This window comes from Theileria annulata, chromosome 3 (genome assembly GCF_000003225.4).
Source record: "Theileria annulata chromosome 3, complete sequence, *** SEQUENCING IN PROGRESS ***".
Lineage (NCBI taxonomy): Eukaryota > Apicomplexa > Aconoidasida > Piroplasmida > Theileriidae > Theileria > Theileria annulata.
In genome coordinates this window covers 1,243,672-1,260,156 of record NC_011100.1, presented here as the reverse complement: position 1 = coordinate 1,260,156, position 16,485 = coordinate 1,243,672, and the positions used below count along the sequence as shown (strand labels likewise).

At 30.9% G+C, this 16,485-nt stretch overlaps 7 protein-coding genes across 7 annotated transcripts, besides 12 other annotated features; 1 reads left to right on the top strand and 6 right to left on the bottom strand.

Moving 5' to 3' along the window:
* Positions 1-828: 828 nt before the first annotated feature.
* TA17605 (SfiI-subtelomeric fragment related protein family member, putative) lies at positions 829-1,353 on the bottom strand (the record flags this gene model as incomplete). Its single annotated transcript, XM_950175.1, has 1 exon — positions 829-1,353. One exon carries the CDS (start codon positions 1,351-1,353, stop codon positions 829-831), a length of 525 nt encoding a protein of 174 aa, XP_955268.1.
* Positions 1,354-1,443: 90 nt separating this feature from the next.
* TA17600 (SfiI-subtelomeric fragment related protein family member, putative) lies at positions 1,444-2,639 on the bottom strand (the record flags this gene model as incomplete). Its single annotated transcript, XM_950174.1, has 2 exons — positions 1,444-1,899; positions 1,920-2,639. 2 exons carry the CDS (start codon positions 2,637-2,639, stop codon positions 1,444-1,446), a joined length of 1,176 nt encoding a protein of 391 aa, XP_955267.1.
* Positions 2,565-2,639: a sequence feature (Signal peptide predicted for TA17600 by SignalP 2.0 HMM (Signal peptide probability 0.892, signal anchor probability 0.002) with cleavage site probability 0.832 between residues 25 and 26).
* Positions 2,640-3,447: 808 nt separating this feature from the next.
* TA17595 (SfiI-subtelomeric fragment related protein family member, putative) lies at positions 3,448-3,669 on the bottom strand (the record flags this gene model as incomplete). The annotated part of the gene is made up of 1 exon (XM_950173.1): positions 3,448-3,669. One exon carries the CDS (start codon positions 3,667-3,669, stop codon positions 3,448-3,450), a length of 222 nt encoding a protein of 73 aa, XP_955266.1.
* Positions 3,670-4,400: 731 nt separating this feature from the next.
* On the bottom strand, positions 4,401-9,663 carry TA17590 (histone deacetylase family protein, putative; the record flags this gene model as incomplete). Its single annotated transcript, XM_950172.1, has 7 exons — positions 4,401-5,795; positions 5,872-6,105; positions 6,135-6,322; positions 6,413-6,820; positions 6,852-6,989; positions 7,086-7,988; positions 8,133-9,663. 7 exons carry the CDS (start codon positions 9,661-9,663, stop codon positions 4,401-4,403), a joined length of 4,797 nt encoding a protein of 1,598 aa, XP_955265.1.
* A 2,153-nt stretch (positions 9,664-11,816) lies between these two features.
* Positions 11,817-11,939: a sequence feature (Signal anchor predicted for TA17585 by SignalP 2.0 HMM (Signal peptide probability 0.010, signal anchor probability 0.618) with cleavage site probability 0.002 between residues 41 and 42).
* TA17585 (Theileria-specific sub-telomeric protein, putative) lies at positions 11,817-13,532 on the top strand (the record flags this gene model as incomplete). Its single annotated transcript, XM_950171.1, has 1 exon — positions 11,817-13,532. One exon carries the CDS (start codon positions 11,817-11,819, stop codon positions 13,530-13,532), a length of 1,716 nt encoding a protein of 571 aa, XP_955264.1.
* Positions 11,874-11,933: a sequence feature (9 probable transmembrane helices predicted for TA17585 by TMHMM2.0 at aa 20-39, 112-134, 144-166, 206-228, 340-362, 375-397, 420-442, 462-484 and 489-508).
* Positions 12,150-12,218: a sequence feature (9 probable transmembrane helices predicted for TA17585 by TMHMM2.0 at aa 20-39, 112-134, 144-166, 206-228, 340-362, 375-397, 420-442, 462-484 and 489-508).
* Positions 12,246-12,314: a sequence feature (9 probable transmembrane helices predicted for TA17585 by TMHMM2.0 at aa 20-39, 112-134, 144-166, 206-228, 340-362, 375-397, 420-442, 462-484 and 489-508).
* Positions 12,432-12,500: a sequence feature (9 probable transmembrane helices predicted for TA17585 by TMHMM2.0 at aa 20-39, 112-134, 144-166, 206-228, 340-362, 375-397, 420-442, 462-484 and 489-508).
* Positions 12,834-12,902: a sequence feature (9 probable transmembrane helices predicted for TA17585 by TMHMM2.0 at aa 20-39, 112-134, 144-166, 206-228, 340-362, 375-397, 420-442, 462-484 and 489-508).
* Positions 12,939-13,007: a sequence feature (9 probable transmembrane helices predicted for TA17585 by TMHMM2.0 at aa 20-39, 112-134, 144-166, 206-228, 340-362, 375-397, 420-442, 462-484 and 489-508).
* Positions 13,074-13,142: a sequence feature (9 probable transmembrane helices predicted for TA17585 by TMHMM2.0 at aa 20-39, 112-134, 144-166, 206-228, 340-362, 375-397, 420-442, 462-484 and 489-508).
* Positions 13,200-13,268: a sequence feature (9 probable transmembrane helices predicted for TA17585 by TMHMM2.0 at aa 20-39, 112-134, 144-166, 206-228, 340-362, 375-397, 420-442, 462-484 and 489-508).
* Positions 13,281-13,340: a sequence feature (9 probable transmembrane helices predicted for TA17585 by TMHMM2.0 at aa 20-39, 112-134, 144-166, 206-228, 340-362, 375-397, 420-442, 462-484 and 489-508).
* A 1,287-nt stretch (positions 13,533-14,819) lies between the features above and the next one.
* TA17580 (SfiI-subtelomeric fragment related protein family member, putative) lies at positions 14,820-15,149 on the bottom strand (the record flags this gene model as incomplete). The annotated part of the gene is made up of 1 exon (XM_950170.1): positions 14,820-15,149. One exon carries the CDS (start codon positions 15,147-15,149, stop codon positions 14,820-14,822), a length of 330 nt encoding a protein of 109 aa, XP_955263.1.
* A 298-nt stretch (positions 15,150-15,447) lies between these two features.
* On the bottom strand, positions 15,448-15,981 carry TA17575 (uncharacterized protein; the record flags this gene model as incomplete). The annotated part of the gene is made up of 1 exon (XM_950169.1): positions 15,448-15,981. The coding sequence occupies one exon, from the start codon at positions 15,979-15,981 to the stop codon at positions 15,448-15,450; it is 534 nt and encodes a 177-aa protein (XP_955262.1).
* Positions 15,931-15,981: a sequence feature (Signal peptide predicted for TA17575 by SignalP 2.0 HMM (Signal peptide probability 0.996, signal anchor probability 0.001) with cleavage site probability 0.492 between residues 17 and 18).
* Positions 15,982-16,485: the final 504 nt, after the last annotated feature.

Below are 16,485 nucleotides of genomic sequence, written 5' to 3'. Positions count from 1 at the left end.
TTATGAAATGATTTTTATGGACTTTAATTGGAGAATTACCAACTATTTGTTGAAGCTGTTCCTTTAAAATATATTTGTTTCCTTTCACTTTTCGGACGTGTGTAAATGCCAAATTTCCATTATTCCTGTACATTACAAAAACTGCGAGATTGTCAGATACTGAAAAATTGTTGAAACAGAAGATATAGAAAATATTAAGATAAAATAAGTAGATATTTACGGGTTCTGTTGATGTGAAACTGAGGAGTGTTGATTCTGTTCTGTATTACCCTTTCAATATTCTTCTCTATAGTACTCCCAAGAACCTTGAAAGATAATCTCATTTAACAGTTTAATGTAAAATTATACTTCTGGTATATAAAATTCTACATCTAACGATTGATATAATAATTACACTGATTTTATAGTGTAACATGACGAGTAAAAGAAAAATAATATAACCATAAATTCTGGTATATCATGAAATAACTATAATATTGGTAAATATATATTAATTTTTTATTACATTTGTAAATTGGATCATATTATGAGTTAGTTGAAAATTAAACAGTCTTTTGGTATAAGATTCTACATTTCATTTAATTTAAGTGTGATTTATACACATTTTCAAATTAATGTTTTATATCATCAACCATCCAAACATTCGTCTCTTCTATCATGAATTTATAAAGAATGTGTTCAATCTTGCCTAAACTATATGGGCTATTTCACCAGCACGAATTTCCTTAGTTTCAGGTTGTAGAGGTGTATGAGCATATGTAATGGGAATAAATTTGGATTCCTTAATTTTATCCGTTTTCTCATACTTGATTTCAGATTTTGATCTAATTAGTTTGTGCTGTAATTAGTTAGATTCTTCATAACTAAGAACTTGTTTCTTGGAAGATCCAGGGAAAGTGACCTTATCTCAGAGAAGTTGGGGTCGTCAGTGTGTTTCCAAACTGGCATATCATTATATGTGATCTTTCTACAGTTGACTCCATCATTGAACTTGTATTCATACATGTCGTCAGTTAAGGTTACTGCGTAATCTTTCTTGGTGAGTTCAGTATCACTCTCTCCAAGGAATTTAAGGTTAGAAACATCATACCTCTTAGTAGTGATATCCTTCCAGTTGTCATCGTCTAGTTTGAATAGCTTGAACATATTATTATCCAAAAGGACAGCTAGGTATCTAACACCATTGCTAGTCATAGTCCTGACCAAGGTACCATACAAACCAGGCTTGGACTCCCAGATATCAGTGGCTCCATCCACAAGCTTACTGAATACATTCCCAGGCTTAGGTGTATAAGTGATGACTCCATTATGGTCAGTGGTCGAACTGATCGGTAGACTGATTAGCATTAACATCAAGGGCTAACTTGACTCCTACTTGTTTGGTCTGATCTTACGAATTGGTAACATAGAATTTATTTGATGCAATACCTAGTGAAAGTGACTTTATATCTGAGACTTAGTATCATCAGTGTGTGACCAAACATCAAGATCATCATACTTCACGGTGTGAAATTTAACTCCATCATGAAATAAATAATGAAATGAGTGATCATCAATTGTTACAGTTCTTTGCGATGGTTTGAGTAAAACATCATTCTCACCAATTAATTTAAGTTTACTAACATCATGTCTCTTAGATGTTACATCGTGCCAATCGTTATTATCCAGATGGAATAGTAAGAACATATCATCAATCAGTAAGACAACGAGGAATTCGACACTTTTAATATACATTAATTCGGTACCAAAGACATTATTTTTCGATTCCCATACATCCTTGTTACCTTGAGATATCTTAGTGAATACATAGCCAGGAATAGGAGTGTAAGTAACGATGCCGAACTGATCAGAAAAGTCAAAATCACTAGTGGACTGAGTCTTGTTGATGTCAAGAGAGACCTAGGTGTTCCCTTAGTAACAGTAACAGATGGTGTAGACTCAGCCTTATCCACAAGAGCCCTTTGTATCATCTTGAGTCGATCAGACTGATTCTTGACGAAAAAACTGTTTGATGCAAGACCCAATGAAAATGACTTTAGTGATGCAAAATTTGGATCATCACTATGTTTCCAAACATCATCTTTACCATACTTAACCTTCTTACATTTAACTCCAGAATTGAACAAGATTTCATAAAAGAGATCAACTAACGAAACCTTGTAATCAGATGACTTAAGTTCAGTATCACCTTCTCCAAAGAACTTGAGTTTAGTAACATCATGTCTCATAGCAGTGATGTTGACCCAGTTACCGTACTGATCTTGATGGAATAATAAGAACATATTATTATCCAGTAGGACAACGAGGTATTTGACACTTTTAATATACATTACCAAAGTACCATGGATATTATCCTTAGATTCCCATACATCCTTGTTACCTTGAGATATCTTAGTGAATACATACCTAGGAATAGCACTGAATTTATGAAAATCATTATACTCGGTGTAGTCAAACTCACTTGTACTCTCAGTCTTGTTGATGTCAAGAGTAACATGACTGACTGAAGATGTATCTGATGACTCAGCAGAATCAGGTGTTGTAGAACCAGTTTTTTCTGGCTGAGATTCTACAAAATTCCACTGATGGAAAAATGTAATATAATACAGTAAACTTAGCGATATGATAGATTTTTTCATTCAGGCTATAAATGCAACAAAAATTCTCATTCTTTGTTAAGACATATTGGGCTGGGGAATAAAATATGCTAAAATATCAAAATTAATAAGAATTTAATTGAAAATCACTTGATCAAAATACTTAGAATAATGATTATATCTAGCCAGTCTCTTTCGATACATAACTAATTAATAATTTACCTAAAATACATACTATAACTAATAATAATATATGTATTTAGATAGTACAGTTGTATTTAGATAATAATTTATTTTTAAGAATGGCAAGATACTTATGATATTATGATACTTATGATCTTAGATTATTTATTCAATACTACATTAATTATGGTATTCGATTATTTAATCAATGTTTATATTAAAATAATAACACTAAAATACTCAATCTAACCTTAATAACCTATAAAACTAACAAATCTAAATATAAGACCAAACCTAACAACTATAAACCTAACAAATCTAAATATAGTAACAGAAAATGTCAACTCTAATTATAGTAAAAGCAACTAATATACTAACTAATCTACTACCTCTAACAGAAATACCAAAATAACTCAATAACTATAATAACTATAACTGAATAACTCTATATCAATAGCTAATCTATAACTAAGGGAATACCTCTAATAGTGAAATAAGAGTCATCCGAAGGAATGCAATTTGAGACAAAATTAACGATTGTGAAAATGAATTAAAATAGTTAGTGTAATGACAGTTAATTTACAATATGATGTGGTCACAAATAATTTGAGGACTGCATTTGGTAATATATCCAGATTGAGGATTATATATTGGTGTGGATTTTGATTTAATTAGTTTGCGCTGTAATTAGATTCTTCAAAACTAAGAAACTGTTAGTAGGAAGATCTAGGGAAAGTATCTTTATATCTGCAAACTTAGGATCATCAGAATGGTTCCATAGCTCGTAATCTCCCAGCTTTATTTTATTACACTTTACAGAATCTTTGAATGTGAATCTATATGATAGATCAACAATACTAACATTGTAGCAAGACATATCCTTTCCCATTTATATAGACCATATATTAGAGTAGAAATTTGTTTTAATTTGTTTAAAAATAGATTACATACATTTATATTGATCTAGACCCTTACTTTATAAAATTAATTGATGAAATATACATATAGTTTATTCTAAAAAATAGATAAATGTTCATTATTTTCGTTTTTAAATAATAAAAATTATCCACTATAATCTTTGGTTCAAAATTCTTACATCTAGATTATCTTTTATTAGTGACATAATTTACATATCATACTATACATAATATAGATTGTTATTTGACTTGCTCAATTGAATATTAGTTTAACTGGATTAAAATATACAGATTTATAAATATTATTACAAACAAGATTTCGACAAGGGAAACTACGAAACTATACAAACAAAGGGTTTTCTTACAAGTACTAGTAGCAGAGTACTTACTAGAACAGAGATCACCTCCAGGTTATTTTTTCATTAGTTCCATCATATTTAGTGGATAAAATGTTAAAACAAACTATTATTAATTACACAAAATCGTCTAGCTAGAGGACTGAGTTTTTTAAATCACTTATTGGTAAGGATAAGTTAGTTGATTGATCTTATCAACTAGACTGTCCACGACTCTGTAATCAAAATTAATAGCTCTATATTGGCTAATAGCATTGAGAATAAGTCCAAATTGTATTAAAAATGAGTTAAAAACTAAATATAATATCATATACAAAGAATATTTAAAAGTATATTAAAAGAATAGCCTAGTGAATATGGCATTCTTTATCGAAAAGAGAGGAGAACTTTGAGTAAAAATCGTCAAGTTTTACTACCACTTCCAAGTTCCTGTTCAGGGCAGAGAGTTTCTCGTTCGCAACCCATTTGCTCCTGGACATTAAGTTGTCAGACTCCTTAAAGTAGTAAGCCCCTTTCAAATCCATTAATAATTCGTTCAAATCTTTAGCACCAACTTCAATCTGATTTACCACTTGTGGACCGTCTACAGAGCTCTCATCAATACCTAGAGTATTATCTGTATCTGTATTGGTAGAATCAAGGAGGATATTACTAATCGAATCAAGTTTTTGTAGGTATGAAGAGACAAAATCATCAAAAGAGTTTAAAACAGGATCTCTTTCAGTTTCTATCCCAGTAAGAGTCACTGGTGAATCATCAATTTCAACACCATTAAATACTCCATTATCAGTATCTACACTATTGCTAAGGTTAGGATTTTCATTGTTGAGTGAACTATCGACTGAAATTGTGCAGGATCTGAGAGCTGGTGAAATTCCGAAGAGTGTGTAAAAAAACTTCGAGTAGTATGAGAAAAATAAGTTCCCGTAAAAGTCAAAGACAAATTTTGTTGCCATGTTTGTCCTATCAAGTTTGAGAAGTCTTTTGTGGTAACAAAATTTAGAACATCTCGAGTATAGTTTAGAGGTCAAGAGGTCAGTTTTGACTCTAAGTTTGTATGCCTTAAATAGCAACTCAGTGCTAGCATTTCGTTTCAATTGTCTCGTCCAAGACCAGCTGTCAGAGTTTGAAACGGAATTTGTCACAGCAGAAGTTTCTGGTACTGAATTTTGGGGTTTAACATTGTCTTCGAGGGTCTTAACCACTGGTGACAACAGATGGTTAATGCTGTTTTCACCATACATGAATGGATATTTTCTATTTTTACCTGTATTATTTAAAGCTGTAACGTGTTCCAATACTGATCTAGCAAATGGTGATAAAGTTCCTAGCCTAGTGTTATAACCACCCTCGAGAACACTAACAACTCTGCCTTCACAAACTGTGTTTGCCACCGTAACCAGGAGCTCAGTTACGTAATTAAAATCCTTCTCAGTGTAACGGGTGAATCCGCAGCTCATAGAGTCCCTGTAATGTCCATCAAAACCAGCTGATATTAAAATCAGATCTGGTCTAAAGTGGTATACGTAGGGGCAAATTTTGGTCTCGAAAAGTGACCTGAATTCTGTCGAGGTAGTACCCTGCGGTACTGCCACGTTTATTATGTTAGGACGGTTCTCCTCCATGTAAATAGTGCTCTGCCTTCCAGTACCAGGGTAAAAAGTGCCATCATAAGCATGAATCGATGCGAATAAAACCTCATCCCTATCATTTTCATCACGCCATCCAAACCATTTCTTATGCTACAAAATATTTTATAAAGAGTAAAATATTATAATATGGATAAAGACCAAATGACTAATAAAATTTAAAAAGTACTATAATTTGCTGGGTAATTGGTTCTTGAATGTTAATATTTCCTTCGTTATCGACTTTATAGCTGGTATTGTTGATTTTGACATTTTTTGGTCCGATATTTCTCACAACTTGTTCAGTTCCATTGCCGTGATGAACATCAAAATCCACAATTGCGATCCTCCGGATACCCTTTGATGCGTACATATACTTCGCATAAGCAGCTCCAATCGCAACATTATTTATCAAACAAAACCCCTGAGATCCAGCCCTAACTCATATTATACAACCCAAACTAATTTAACTATATAACTAATTGATGAATTATATGTGTAAAAAGAATACGCGAAATCTTCATCTTCAAAGTTATTTGTTTGTGCGGCTCCCCAAGTTCCGAGATGATGACCTGGTGGCCTCACGGCACAAAATGCATTCCTGCATTGGTTCGTACACACAGCATCAATAGCAGTCAATACTATAATAACAATTAAAGGAGAAAGTGAATTATTATATAAATAAATATAGTCCCAAGAGGGCTATATAAATAGATGTAATTGAGAATTACCTGAACCAGCTGCATAAAGAGCTGCAGACCAAGAATGTGGAGTAACTGGAGTATCTCCATCAGCTAAAACAGGCCAATAAGGATTAGTGATCCAGCGTTTCTGGGCTACCTGAACTTGCTCCAACAACTTGTCTATATAGGCCCAGTCATGGACCCTTAAAATATCAGCCATAGAGGCCGGAGGGGGTGAATGAATAAGCTTAACGTTTTCAAGAGTTTCACTCCTCAAGAGTCCGTTGTCATTGCTGATAATCACCTCAAGTCTAGTTGGATTCTCAGGGTAAGTTACTATTAACCTATGTCTTTTATTTGGAGCGTCAGTTGGTTCTGGTGTTGCCAAATGATGAAGACATGTTGGATGAGTTATTACCCAGGTTTTCAAGTTATTTTCCTGTAATCTCTCTGATCCTAAATTGACATTAAAATTGTTTAAACATACGCTTGTAGTGTGTAATTAGACTAGAAAGGGCCGAATTTGTCTCTAAATTATAGTTTTTAGGTCCTAATTCAGGCCTCATAACACTTGATCTTAAACCAGAATGAGGTATTCCATAACCCTTAAAATAATCTTCCTCTTCTAATCCAATATATACATATTTTTTAACTAATTAACAAATATTCTAGAATATAACTTTAAGTATATAAGTAAATTATAAATTGTCTAAAAAAATACGTTTATTTTGATTTTTGTAATTATGTTTCTCTGCAGTGATGTTGGGATTATCAAAAAGGTGTGTGAGTACAAAGTTGACCAGATTGAGAAACTCACCACTGTTATTCATCATAGATGCGAAGTTGATAAATCTGTGCATGAAGTGTGGGTTTGAAATCAAATGATATGTGATTGCTGAATTGTATGAGAAAAGAGCGAGTAAACATTCCCATGAACTTGCCTTTATACTTCTACAAACAAGTTGCTCAAACAACATCAAAAACTCGTCAAACAACGTTTTAATGGACACGGGAGAATTCCATTCAAATTCATCAGAGTCTTTTCTTTGATACCATTTAAAACCTTTTTTACTCCCTCCTTTTAACCTCTTGCACAAACTACTAATAAACAATTCAAATGCTTCACCATCTATGGCAGAATTAAGACTATTATCCTTATTTCTGGTGTTAAGTGTATTATTTTTATATGAGTGTATGAATAAGTGTTTAAGAGTAGAATGTAGTATTGTGAGGAATGTGTAGGGATCCTTAGCATCAACTGAGAGATGAACTGGCATATCACCTGTCTCGTTAACTACAATTGGCGAAAATCCTGAGGCTAGAATTAGTTTAACTACGTTTATATCCTTCAAATTACACACCCGGTGTAGAATTGTACTTTTACTAAAGTCTCGGTCCTTAATAAAGGTTTCCCAGGAAGCTTTAGGCTTAAGCCAGATAAACGAAGTCATCATTTTATGAAGATCGTTTGACCTAAGATCACACTCGTCATAAGGTCCGATTGAATCACTTTCATTTGAAGTCTGAGTATTACTACAGTTTAAAAGCTCATTCATCCTACCATCATGTATCTGTTCCATGCCCAACACATCAGAACACAATGTATTATTAGGGTAATTTAATCCTACACATAATTATACTATGTTTTACTACATCTAATTATGGGAAAATAACTATAATTTGATCCAAAATATTGCTATATATATAAGTTTTCTTAAACTGGTACCCCTGTGAGGGGATAGATAATTTTAAGTATGCAATGGAGTACCTTGAGAACCATATTTTTTCTGCCTTTTAAAACCATTTTCAAAGTCATTAAAATCATCTTTCATGCTCCTTTTCCCATCATTAAAGGATTTTTTCAACCAATTCATCTTCTGCCTAATTCCAGTACGTGCACTTTCGGGAGGATTTTTTGATCTTGAAGGGCTCATATTTTTTGCCCTATTTGTGAGCTTTTGATCAAAACCCGTTCTTTCATTATTGTTAGCGTTTAAACTTTTACTATTATTTTTATTTCTTCCCATCTCAGCTGATTTAGGAGATCCCTGTTTTGTTTCTGGAAAGCCATCCATAACTGCATGAAGAGCATAATCCAGTGATTTGTACAACTTCTGAAACTCGTTGAACTTGTTGAAATAACACAAAAGTATCCTAAAACACTTTAGCATATTTGATCGGTAACTTGAGATATAGACGTTTGAGAAAAGCAGATGAAGCGGCGAAGTTTTGTCAAAAGTTGAAATCAAGTCCACAGTTTCAAGAGGCATTAGACCCTTGTATAACTTCTCTGACGTTTCGAACGATAGTTTTTGGTTCAGCTTATCAGGAGAAGTTCCTTCGTTATCTCCAGTCGTAACTTCATTATCATTAACTGTTAAGGAAAAGGTAGTATTCATTTGACTAAAGATATAATCTGATTCAGGGTTTGTTGTGTCTTGAATTGTACTGTTTAGTGAAGTGCTATGAATCATTTCTTCCTTTTCAGGACTGCATTCAGAACTAAGTTTGTTTTCTTGAACTCCGACAAAATGAAGTTCCATATTAACATTATCCATTTTGGTAGTTATTTTAAATTCTTTTGACGATCTTCTGGAATGTTCCAAGGCGTAAATTTGGCGATACTTTACTGAGTAGTTTTTGGCTGCTGTTTCAAGCTCGTGGGATTCACCCACTAGGAGTTTATAGTGTTCCTCGTACAGGGTTTCAACCTCTTTATGACCGCTTTCACAAATATAGTTCCATTCATCTATTGAAAACCCTGAATCTAAGTATTCTGAGTGCGTTTTGCTACAGAATGAAGGTGATCGACTTCGAAGTCTCGCCTTGGTGTAATCGATATACTTTGAGGATATGTACTCAATTCCGTCATTTAGATCCATTTCACCAGCCGAAAACTGTGTAGAGTCTCTGGAAATTGAAGATTTTCTACTTAAAAGGTGTTCTGACTTCAGTTTATGTTCCAAAAACTGATTTTCGTCAAAATCCTTTTTACCTCTAAAATCCACATCTTTATCACAATTTTCCTCCAAATCAATCCAGTCAGTTGTTACAAAGAGCTCAGAGTTGTGAATCAGAGGATAGTATAGGAGCAAATACAAAGCCTTTGGGTTTGCTGTGAGAAGTGCCACGTGGAATGGCGTTCTTCCGAAATGGTCCAAATCATTAAGGCAATCTCGGCTTCCATCTGACAAAATGTTTTTAAGAGTTTCCAGGTCATTTTTTAGGATTATTTTATGTATGTTACAGGATGTTTTATACACTGGAATGAACGGTGCTGATTCATTAAGGTTATTCATAAATTTTTAATTATTCTCAATAATTAAACATAAAAATTTGTTCAAATAATCTCTAGTCTCAATATCATATATTTTACATTTACATAGATGTATTTAAGGTGAAATTATTAGTAATATCTATGAACCATAGATAATAATTTAAGAAAGTAAAAATAATTCTTATGGGGAATCATAAAGAATAAATAAGCTCTTATTTATCCTTTAATTAATTATATTTTAATTGTAAATAGTTTATTTAGTGATTTTTAATTTATTTTTCGATTTTTTTCATTTTTTAATTGGGACACACATCTAATCATTTATCTTCATTTATATCATAATTTCTAAATTAATTTTATTATTATATATTCAATTATTTTTAAAATTTTCTTTAATCTTTTCTGATAATATTTAATCTAATTCTAATTAATTTTTGAAATCTTCATTGTATGTTGGGTTTATTCCACACTTTTACCTTTTATCTTATTTATTTTATCTTATTTTACCATATTTTTCATCATTTATGTTATTTTTATTTAAGTTTATCATTTTATTCTTCTGGTCCAATTACAATCTCTTATTTTATTTTCTATCAAATTTACCTTTTCTATATCAATTCTTCTTGGATATACAATTTAGATTCCCCTTGATTTTATTCCTTTAAAATCCACGTCTTAAATTCTAGAAATTTATCTATAGAATTACACCCATAAATTACTCACACACTAACTATTTTAACTACTCTTTCAATTTGTTTATGTTTAGGAATAGTTATGTATTTAAACAACTAACAAATTATATTTAAATTTAGATTATTTTATTTGTACTATTATTTTTATTTTACATTTTGTATACATTTTGCCCAAGTAGTCGCACAACGCTTCCAATTTTACTAATCATTAGTACTTTTGGTTTTAATAATTTAATTAATTTTCTTAATTTTAATTTATAATTTTTTTTTACTAAATTTAGAATCAATTTTATTTCTAGAATCTCTTTTTTTCTTATTTTTAACACCAATATTTCTAGTATAATTTTTAATCATTCAAATTTACATTTTAATTACTTTATGCATTTTAATTATCTAAATTTTATCTCTCTTTTTTCATTTTAAATAATTACATTATTTTCCAAATTTAATTTAATGATATTTATTTATATATTAATTGATTTTCATCTTAACTATTTTATTAATCTATTATAAATATATTTTTCATTTTATTATAACTTATTTTTATCTAAATATTTATAATTAATATTTATTATAATTTTAATTTAAATATTTTTATATTATTTTTTAAAATATTCATTTTCATGCACATTTTATAAAAAAATTTCAATTATGTATTTTTTCTTTATTTATTATTTAATTATTAAATATATAAATATTTAATATAATATAATAATATTTTTTTATTATATTTTTACTTTATTATTATTTTAAATTTTCATCCACTGTCTATTGTTCTATTTTTTACATCTTTTTACTTACCTTCATACTCATTCTTTTCCTTTTTAATTATTAATTAATTTTAATTACTTTTTTTATTTATTAATTGTTTATTTTTTATCTTTTTCATTTTTTCTTCTTCCTTCTTCCCCACAGAATCTTTAAGTCTTGTTGTTTCCTATTTTATCGTGTTTTTATACTTTAATTATTTTTCACTAGCATAATAATGCTATAAATTAATTCATTACGTAAATAACAATGATGAATTAGCATTTTAATTTAATTTTAAAAAAATAAGAATCTTTTAGAAAAAGTATTGATATTAGCGAGTTTTTTTTCTCTTTCAGGTTATATATTCCTGTACCTTTTTCCATTTCTTCTTGAGTCCGTTCTGTCTTTAACGTGATTCCTCCTGTTATATTATCTCAAGTGGATTTTCGCTCGTTTCAATTCCTTTTTCTATTAGTTACCAATTTCCCTATTCCACTTGAGATAATATTTATATGGATACTACCAATTGAACCCTAATTTTTTATTATGATAAAGTTTAATGTTTGTTCTGATGGATACTGTGATTTTGAGTAATATTTCTGTAATATAGTAAACACACCTAACTCGAAGAGTATTAGCAAGAAGTATATGTGCAGAGTAATACGATAATATTCACTCAATAGATACTCACCAATAGAGGAGTTACAACTTCTTACAGTCGTGATAGCTAAATATGTATAAGTGTCCCTCTAGATGTCAGCCTGCTGAAGATGTTAGGGGCAATTGCCCATTACTTCAGGTCGCATATATTCTTGCTGGACTTGCTATGATGCTTAATATTAGGCTCTCATATAGTTCTGCTCCATATGCACTTATTAGATTCAGATTACCTGAGAATCTATTTAGTGTATTTGTAAGGAGAATGGCCAGTTCTTTGGAACTTTGGTGTCTACCAGGTTTCATCATTGTTGACATAATGGACCTAGCTGTCAAACTAACAATCAAAGGCATAGGCAGCACCGGTGATAACAGCCTCAAATCAAAACAACTCAAGTTCAACTCCATCATTCTTCTTTCCATAGTTGCTCAATGGTTAAATTTTATCACATACGTAATATTATTTTTTGTTTATTTGGCGGGTGGAGACCATGGTCGTCTAACTACATTTTATTGGACTATTGCTGTATCTGGATTTGTTTTTGGTATAAGTAATCCTTTGGTCTATGCTGTTGACTATAATCATGTACCCATCTATATTGTTGGTGAAAATTGTTTTCCAGCTCTAACCTCATTCATGCACTATATTACATCACTCATGTTTGGTAACCGAAGGAAATATGACAGTGACTTTCTAATTGTAGGAATTGACATTATTGTAGCAATACTAATCTCATTTGTGGCAGCTATCGTGTGGACAGTTGCCTATGGATTCTGCACAGATGCTGATCCTATGTGCGAAATTACTTATACTACTGAGGGAGCTAATTACACTATTAAGTTCAAATATAAGGGTACTGAGACTGAAAAGACTGGTAAACTTACTACTAATACCCTTACTGGTACCCAAATTGGTACTACTCCTACTAAATGGCAATATACTGTTAAGGATACTACGTCTAATATCCGTTACACTTTTACACATACTAATGGTACGATTAATGCTGGTGATGCTATAACTGAACAACCTGTTACTATTCAGTATGGTCATGTATTTGCTGAAGGATTCTCTGGTACTAATGCTAATCCATATATGATCGCTCCATTACTTATTGTCCTAGTCGGTATGGGTATAGTTTACGCTATTTACCCTGGTATAGCACCTGGTATGATTGTACCATTCTATCTAATTGATAAGATTGAAATGGTACTTCTAATAGCCACCATATTTCCACCGGTAATAGTTGCCATCCTAAGGAGGACTGCTGGGTGGAAAGATCCTAGGTCTCCACTATGTGAATGGTCCCCTGATAATTCAGGAGGTGATGGTTCATTCTGGCATATCTTTGATCTTGTGGTTCCTATTATGATCATTCTAGCCTATATATTCATTTATTCACTACATTATAGAGACTCCTCACTATCTAGGTCTATCGTTAACCAACCTAAGATGTCTACAGCCTTGAGTATTACATTTTATATGTGTCATGAGATCTCACTAGCTGTGGGATTCGCTGGTATGATAGGTAATGCAGCTGAATGGACAGTGTTAGCTCAAATGATAGGTGCATTCCTTATGGTCTTCCTAGCTCTTTATTCAGAGGGATACATTATAGAATATAAAAGTCATGATCCTGCTCATTGGCCCACAGAAGGTATGACTAAATGGAACGCGTTCTGCTATTGGTGTAAAAGAGCCAGCAAAATAACTAATCATAATCTTAGATCATTGTTTACAACTGATTTACGTAGAGATTTACTTTTATGTATTCAAAAGAATGAGTTAATTTAATCTTCATATGTATGTTATATGTTAGACATTTCATGTATGTATTGGTCTTGTATGTATGTATGTTTGTGTTTGTGTGTGTGTTTGTGGTATTATATTTGCTTGTGTATATGTTGATGAATGGTTATAGGTTGATGGAGTTGAGTGGTGTCTGGGTTTGTATGAAGGTAGTGATTGTGTTAGGGGTGGTGAGTGAGTTGGTCACTTTGGTAGATAAGGGGTCTCATTAGGGGTTAGCATTGGTTAACCCGTAGGGGTTGACCAAGGTGTCACTAGGAGTCCTTAGTTAACTGTGATAGTAGGTTAGGTGTTCCCTTAGTTATAGATACTATAGTTATTACTTAATTACCTAGGTAGTTTCTCGACTGGTACTATATTAGTTATTTGTGCTACCTAAGTACTCCCTTAGTTACTCTTACTGTTATAGGTACTGGACCATATTCAACCAGTGTTACTCCTTAGTGCTCTGGGTGCATTATTCACTGTACTTTGAGTTAGCGTTAGTATAGTATATTAGTTATCTAGTCACTTCAGTTACATAATTAGTATATACTATATAGATGTAGTAGATTAGTTATAGCCAGTCACTTCAATCACTTAATTACTATATACTATATAGAGTTAGTATATTAGTCTAGGTACCAGTGTATATGTTATAGATTAGTGTTAGGAGTATACAGTAATTTGTGTGCAAATAAATATATTATAAATAACCTATTGTTTGGGTATATTAGGAGTAGTCTTGAGTGTTTATGTTGTTCAACTATGGAAATAATCATCCTGGTTAAGATAACATGTATTGTTAGTATGGGTATGGGTAGTATTAGAGAAGAGATGAATATATACTCTTAAGAGTATATATATATTAGAGGATTGGTTTTACCAGGTTAAGAATAATATACTTAATGTATGAAGGAAGTTTGGATTAAATGGGTTTGACAACAGTGCTAGCAAATCTGTGTGATATCAACTGGTTCAAACAATTATGCAAAATAGGTTGTTACTCATCTACAGATGATATAGCATAAAATAATCAAACCTAAAATTACTCGTATTATATACAAAATATTGGTTTTATTTGTAGATATATGATAACATGAAATATTCTTACTTTATTATTTAAGTAGTTATTTATTAAACCAAATATAACAATTATTTCATAATTATTTTATACATTAGTTAAAACATCACAAACATTATTTAAAATTAAATCACAACTTTAAAGTTATTGGAATTGTTTTTACATATAATTCAGGAATTGTTATGATGAACTCCCTTGAAGATTTGTATTTATAGGTGACATTGAGTCTTTATCTTTTTTAATTTTTCTACTAAGTCAGCTATCTCAGTATCGCCATTTTCTCTTAATTTTTTGATTAACTGATCAGTTTCGGTTTCAACTGCATCAGTATTTTTATCAGTTCGAAGAGTCCATTTCTTATTAGCATATTGATAATACAAAGTGTCACCATCCGAAGTTGAAATAATTAAATAAGATTCGTTTAGTTTTATAAATATACGGGTAGGACGTATAGTTGTATTCTTTTTCCATACCTCTTTACCATCGTACTGAACCTTTGAAAATACATAGCCAGACTTGGTAGTAATAATATATTTCATTATTAGTCATTAATCCCCTTTTCAACTTATCAATCAATTCATCCGTACCGTCAGACGTTGTAAACTTAAATTTATCCTTTTCTAACTTGTTTAAATGGTTTGTTCTAACTTGATCAACTACCATTTAAATAAAGATATATATACACGAAACTATAATCTCCAAAAAATATCATATCCAGTTGTGGAACATTAAACCCCCAATATTTTATATTAAACTTCGATATGGAAAATTGAACAGGAAATGTATTACCTAAATCTTTTGGTTCGTGACTCCATATTGTATTATTTTTATGTTTGATTAAACTACATTTATCATTGGTATTAATTTTAAATACATAATGGTGGCCATAATCAAGCAGTTCAAACTCTGGTTGATTTGACTTTCCAGTTCCCTTAGAAACAAATTCAAATAGTTTAGTAATTTTGTTGTAGAACCACATAGGTTATATGAATAATAAAGATCTTTAAACTCTAATAAACATAAGGTTTGAGATGTATCAAAGTAGGCTTTTACAGGATATATATTTTTATTTTCATCATAAACCCACATTGTTTTATCCTTGAACTTTATCTCAACAGACTTAACTACATCATTCAACCTTAAAACAAATCCATAAAAATATTTCTCAAAATTGTATTTGGTAGTATTATTTTCCTCTCTTTTGTCATTAGAATCTAATGTGTAAACTTTAATATCAGATTCAGTCGGTTTTTGATGAGTGTTACAGGTTTCCTCACAACCACACATTACATCATTTTTATATCCACTCAAAGTACAAATAGCCCAGTTAACACCTAAAATAATCGATAAGGTTAGGGATAGTAACTTCATATATATATATATGTTTATTAATTTATACATGTAAATTCAGAATAATTATTGCATTCAAACTTAATCTTTCAATAATCTTCCGCAGTTCATTTTTAGTTTTATCCCTAAATTACAAAATATAATATTATCTTTCTTCTATGATTGCATTAATAGGTAACTAAGGTGTGTAAATAACTACTTTGTTTTATGTTATTTACTCTAGATCATTATATTATTTTATTAACATAACTACAATGGGTTAAAATCACATATTATTCAATAAATACATTCAGAATACTAATTAATAATAGATCCACGTGTATAGTTTAGTGCCTGAATAAAATACTTTAATCATTATAACAATATCAATAACATGTGTAACTATATGACATATAAATTTCAAATTAAATTAAGTAAATATATTATGAAGGCATAACACATCTGATCAGAAATATTTTTCCATGCTTTTATACATGTTTAGTTTTTGTCAACCTAAATGTTTAACTACACATTATACCACATAGT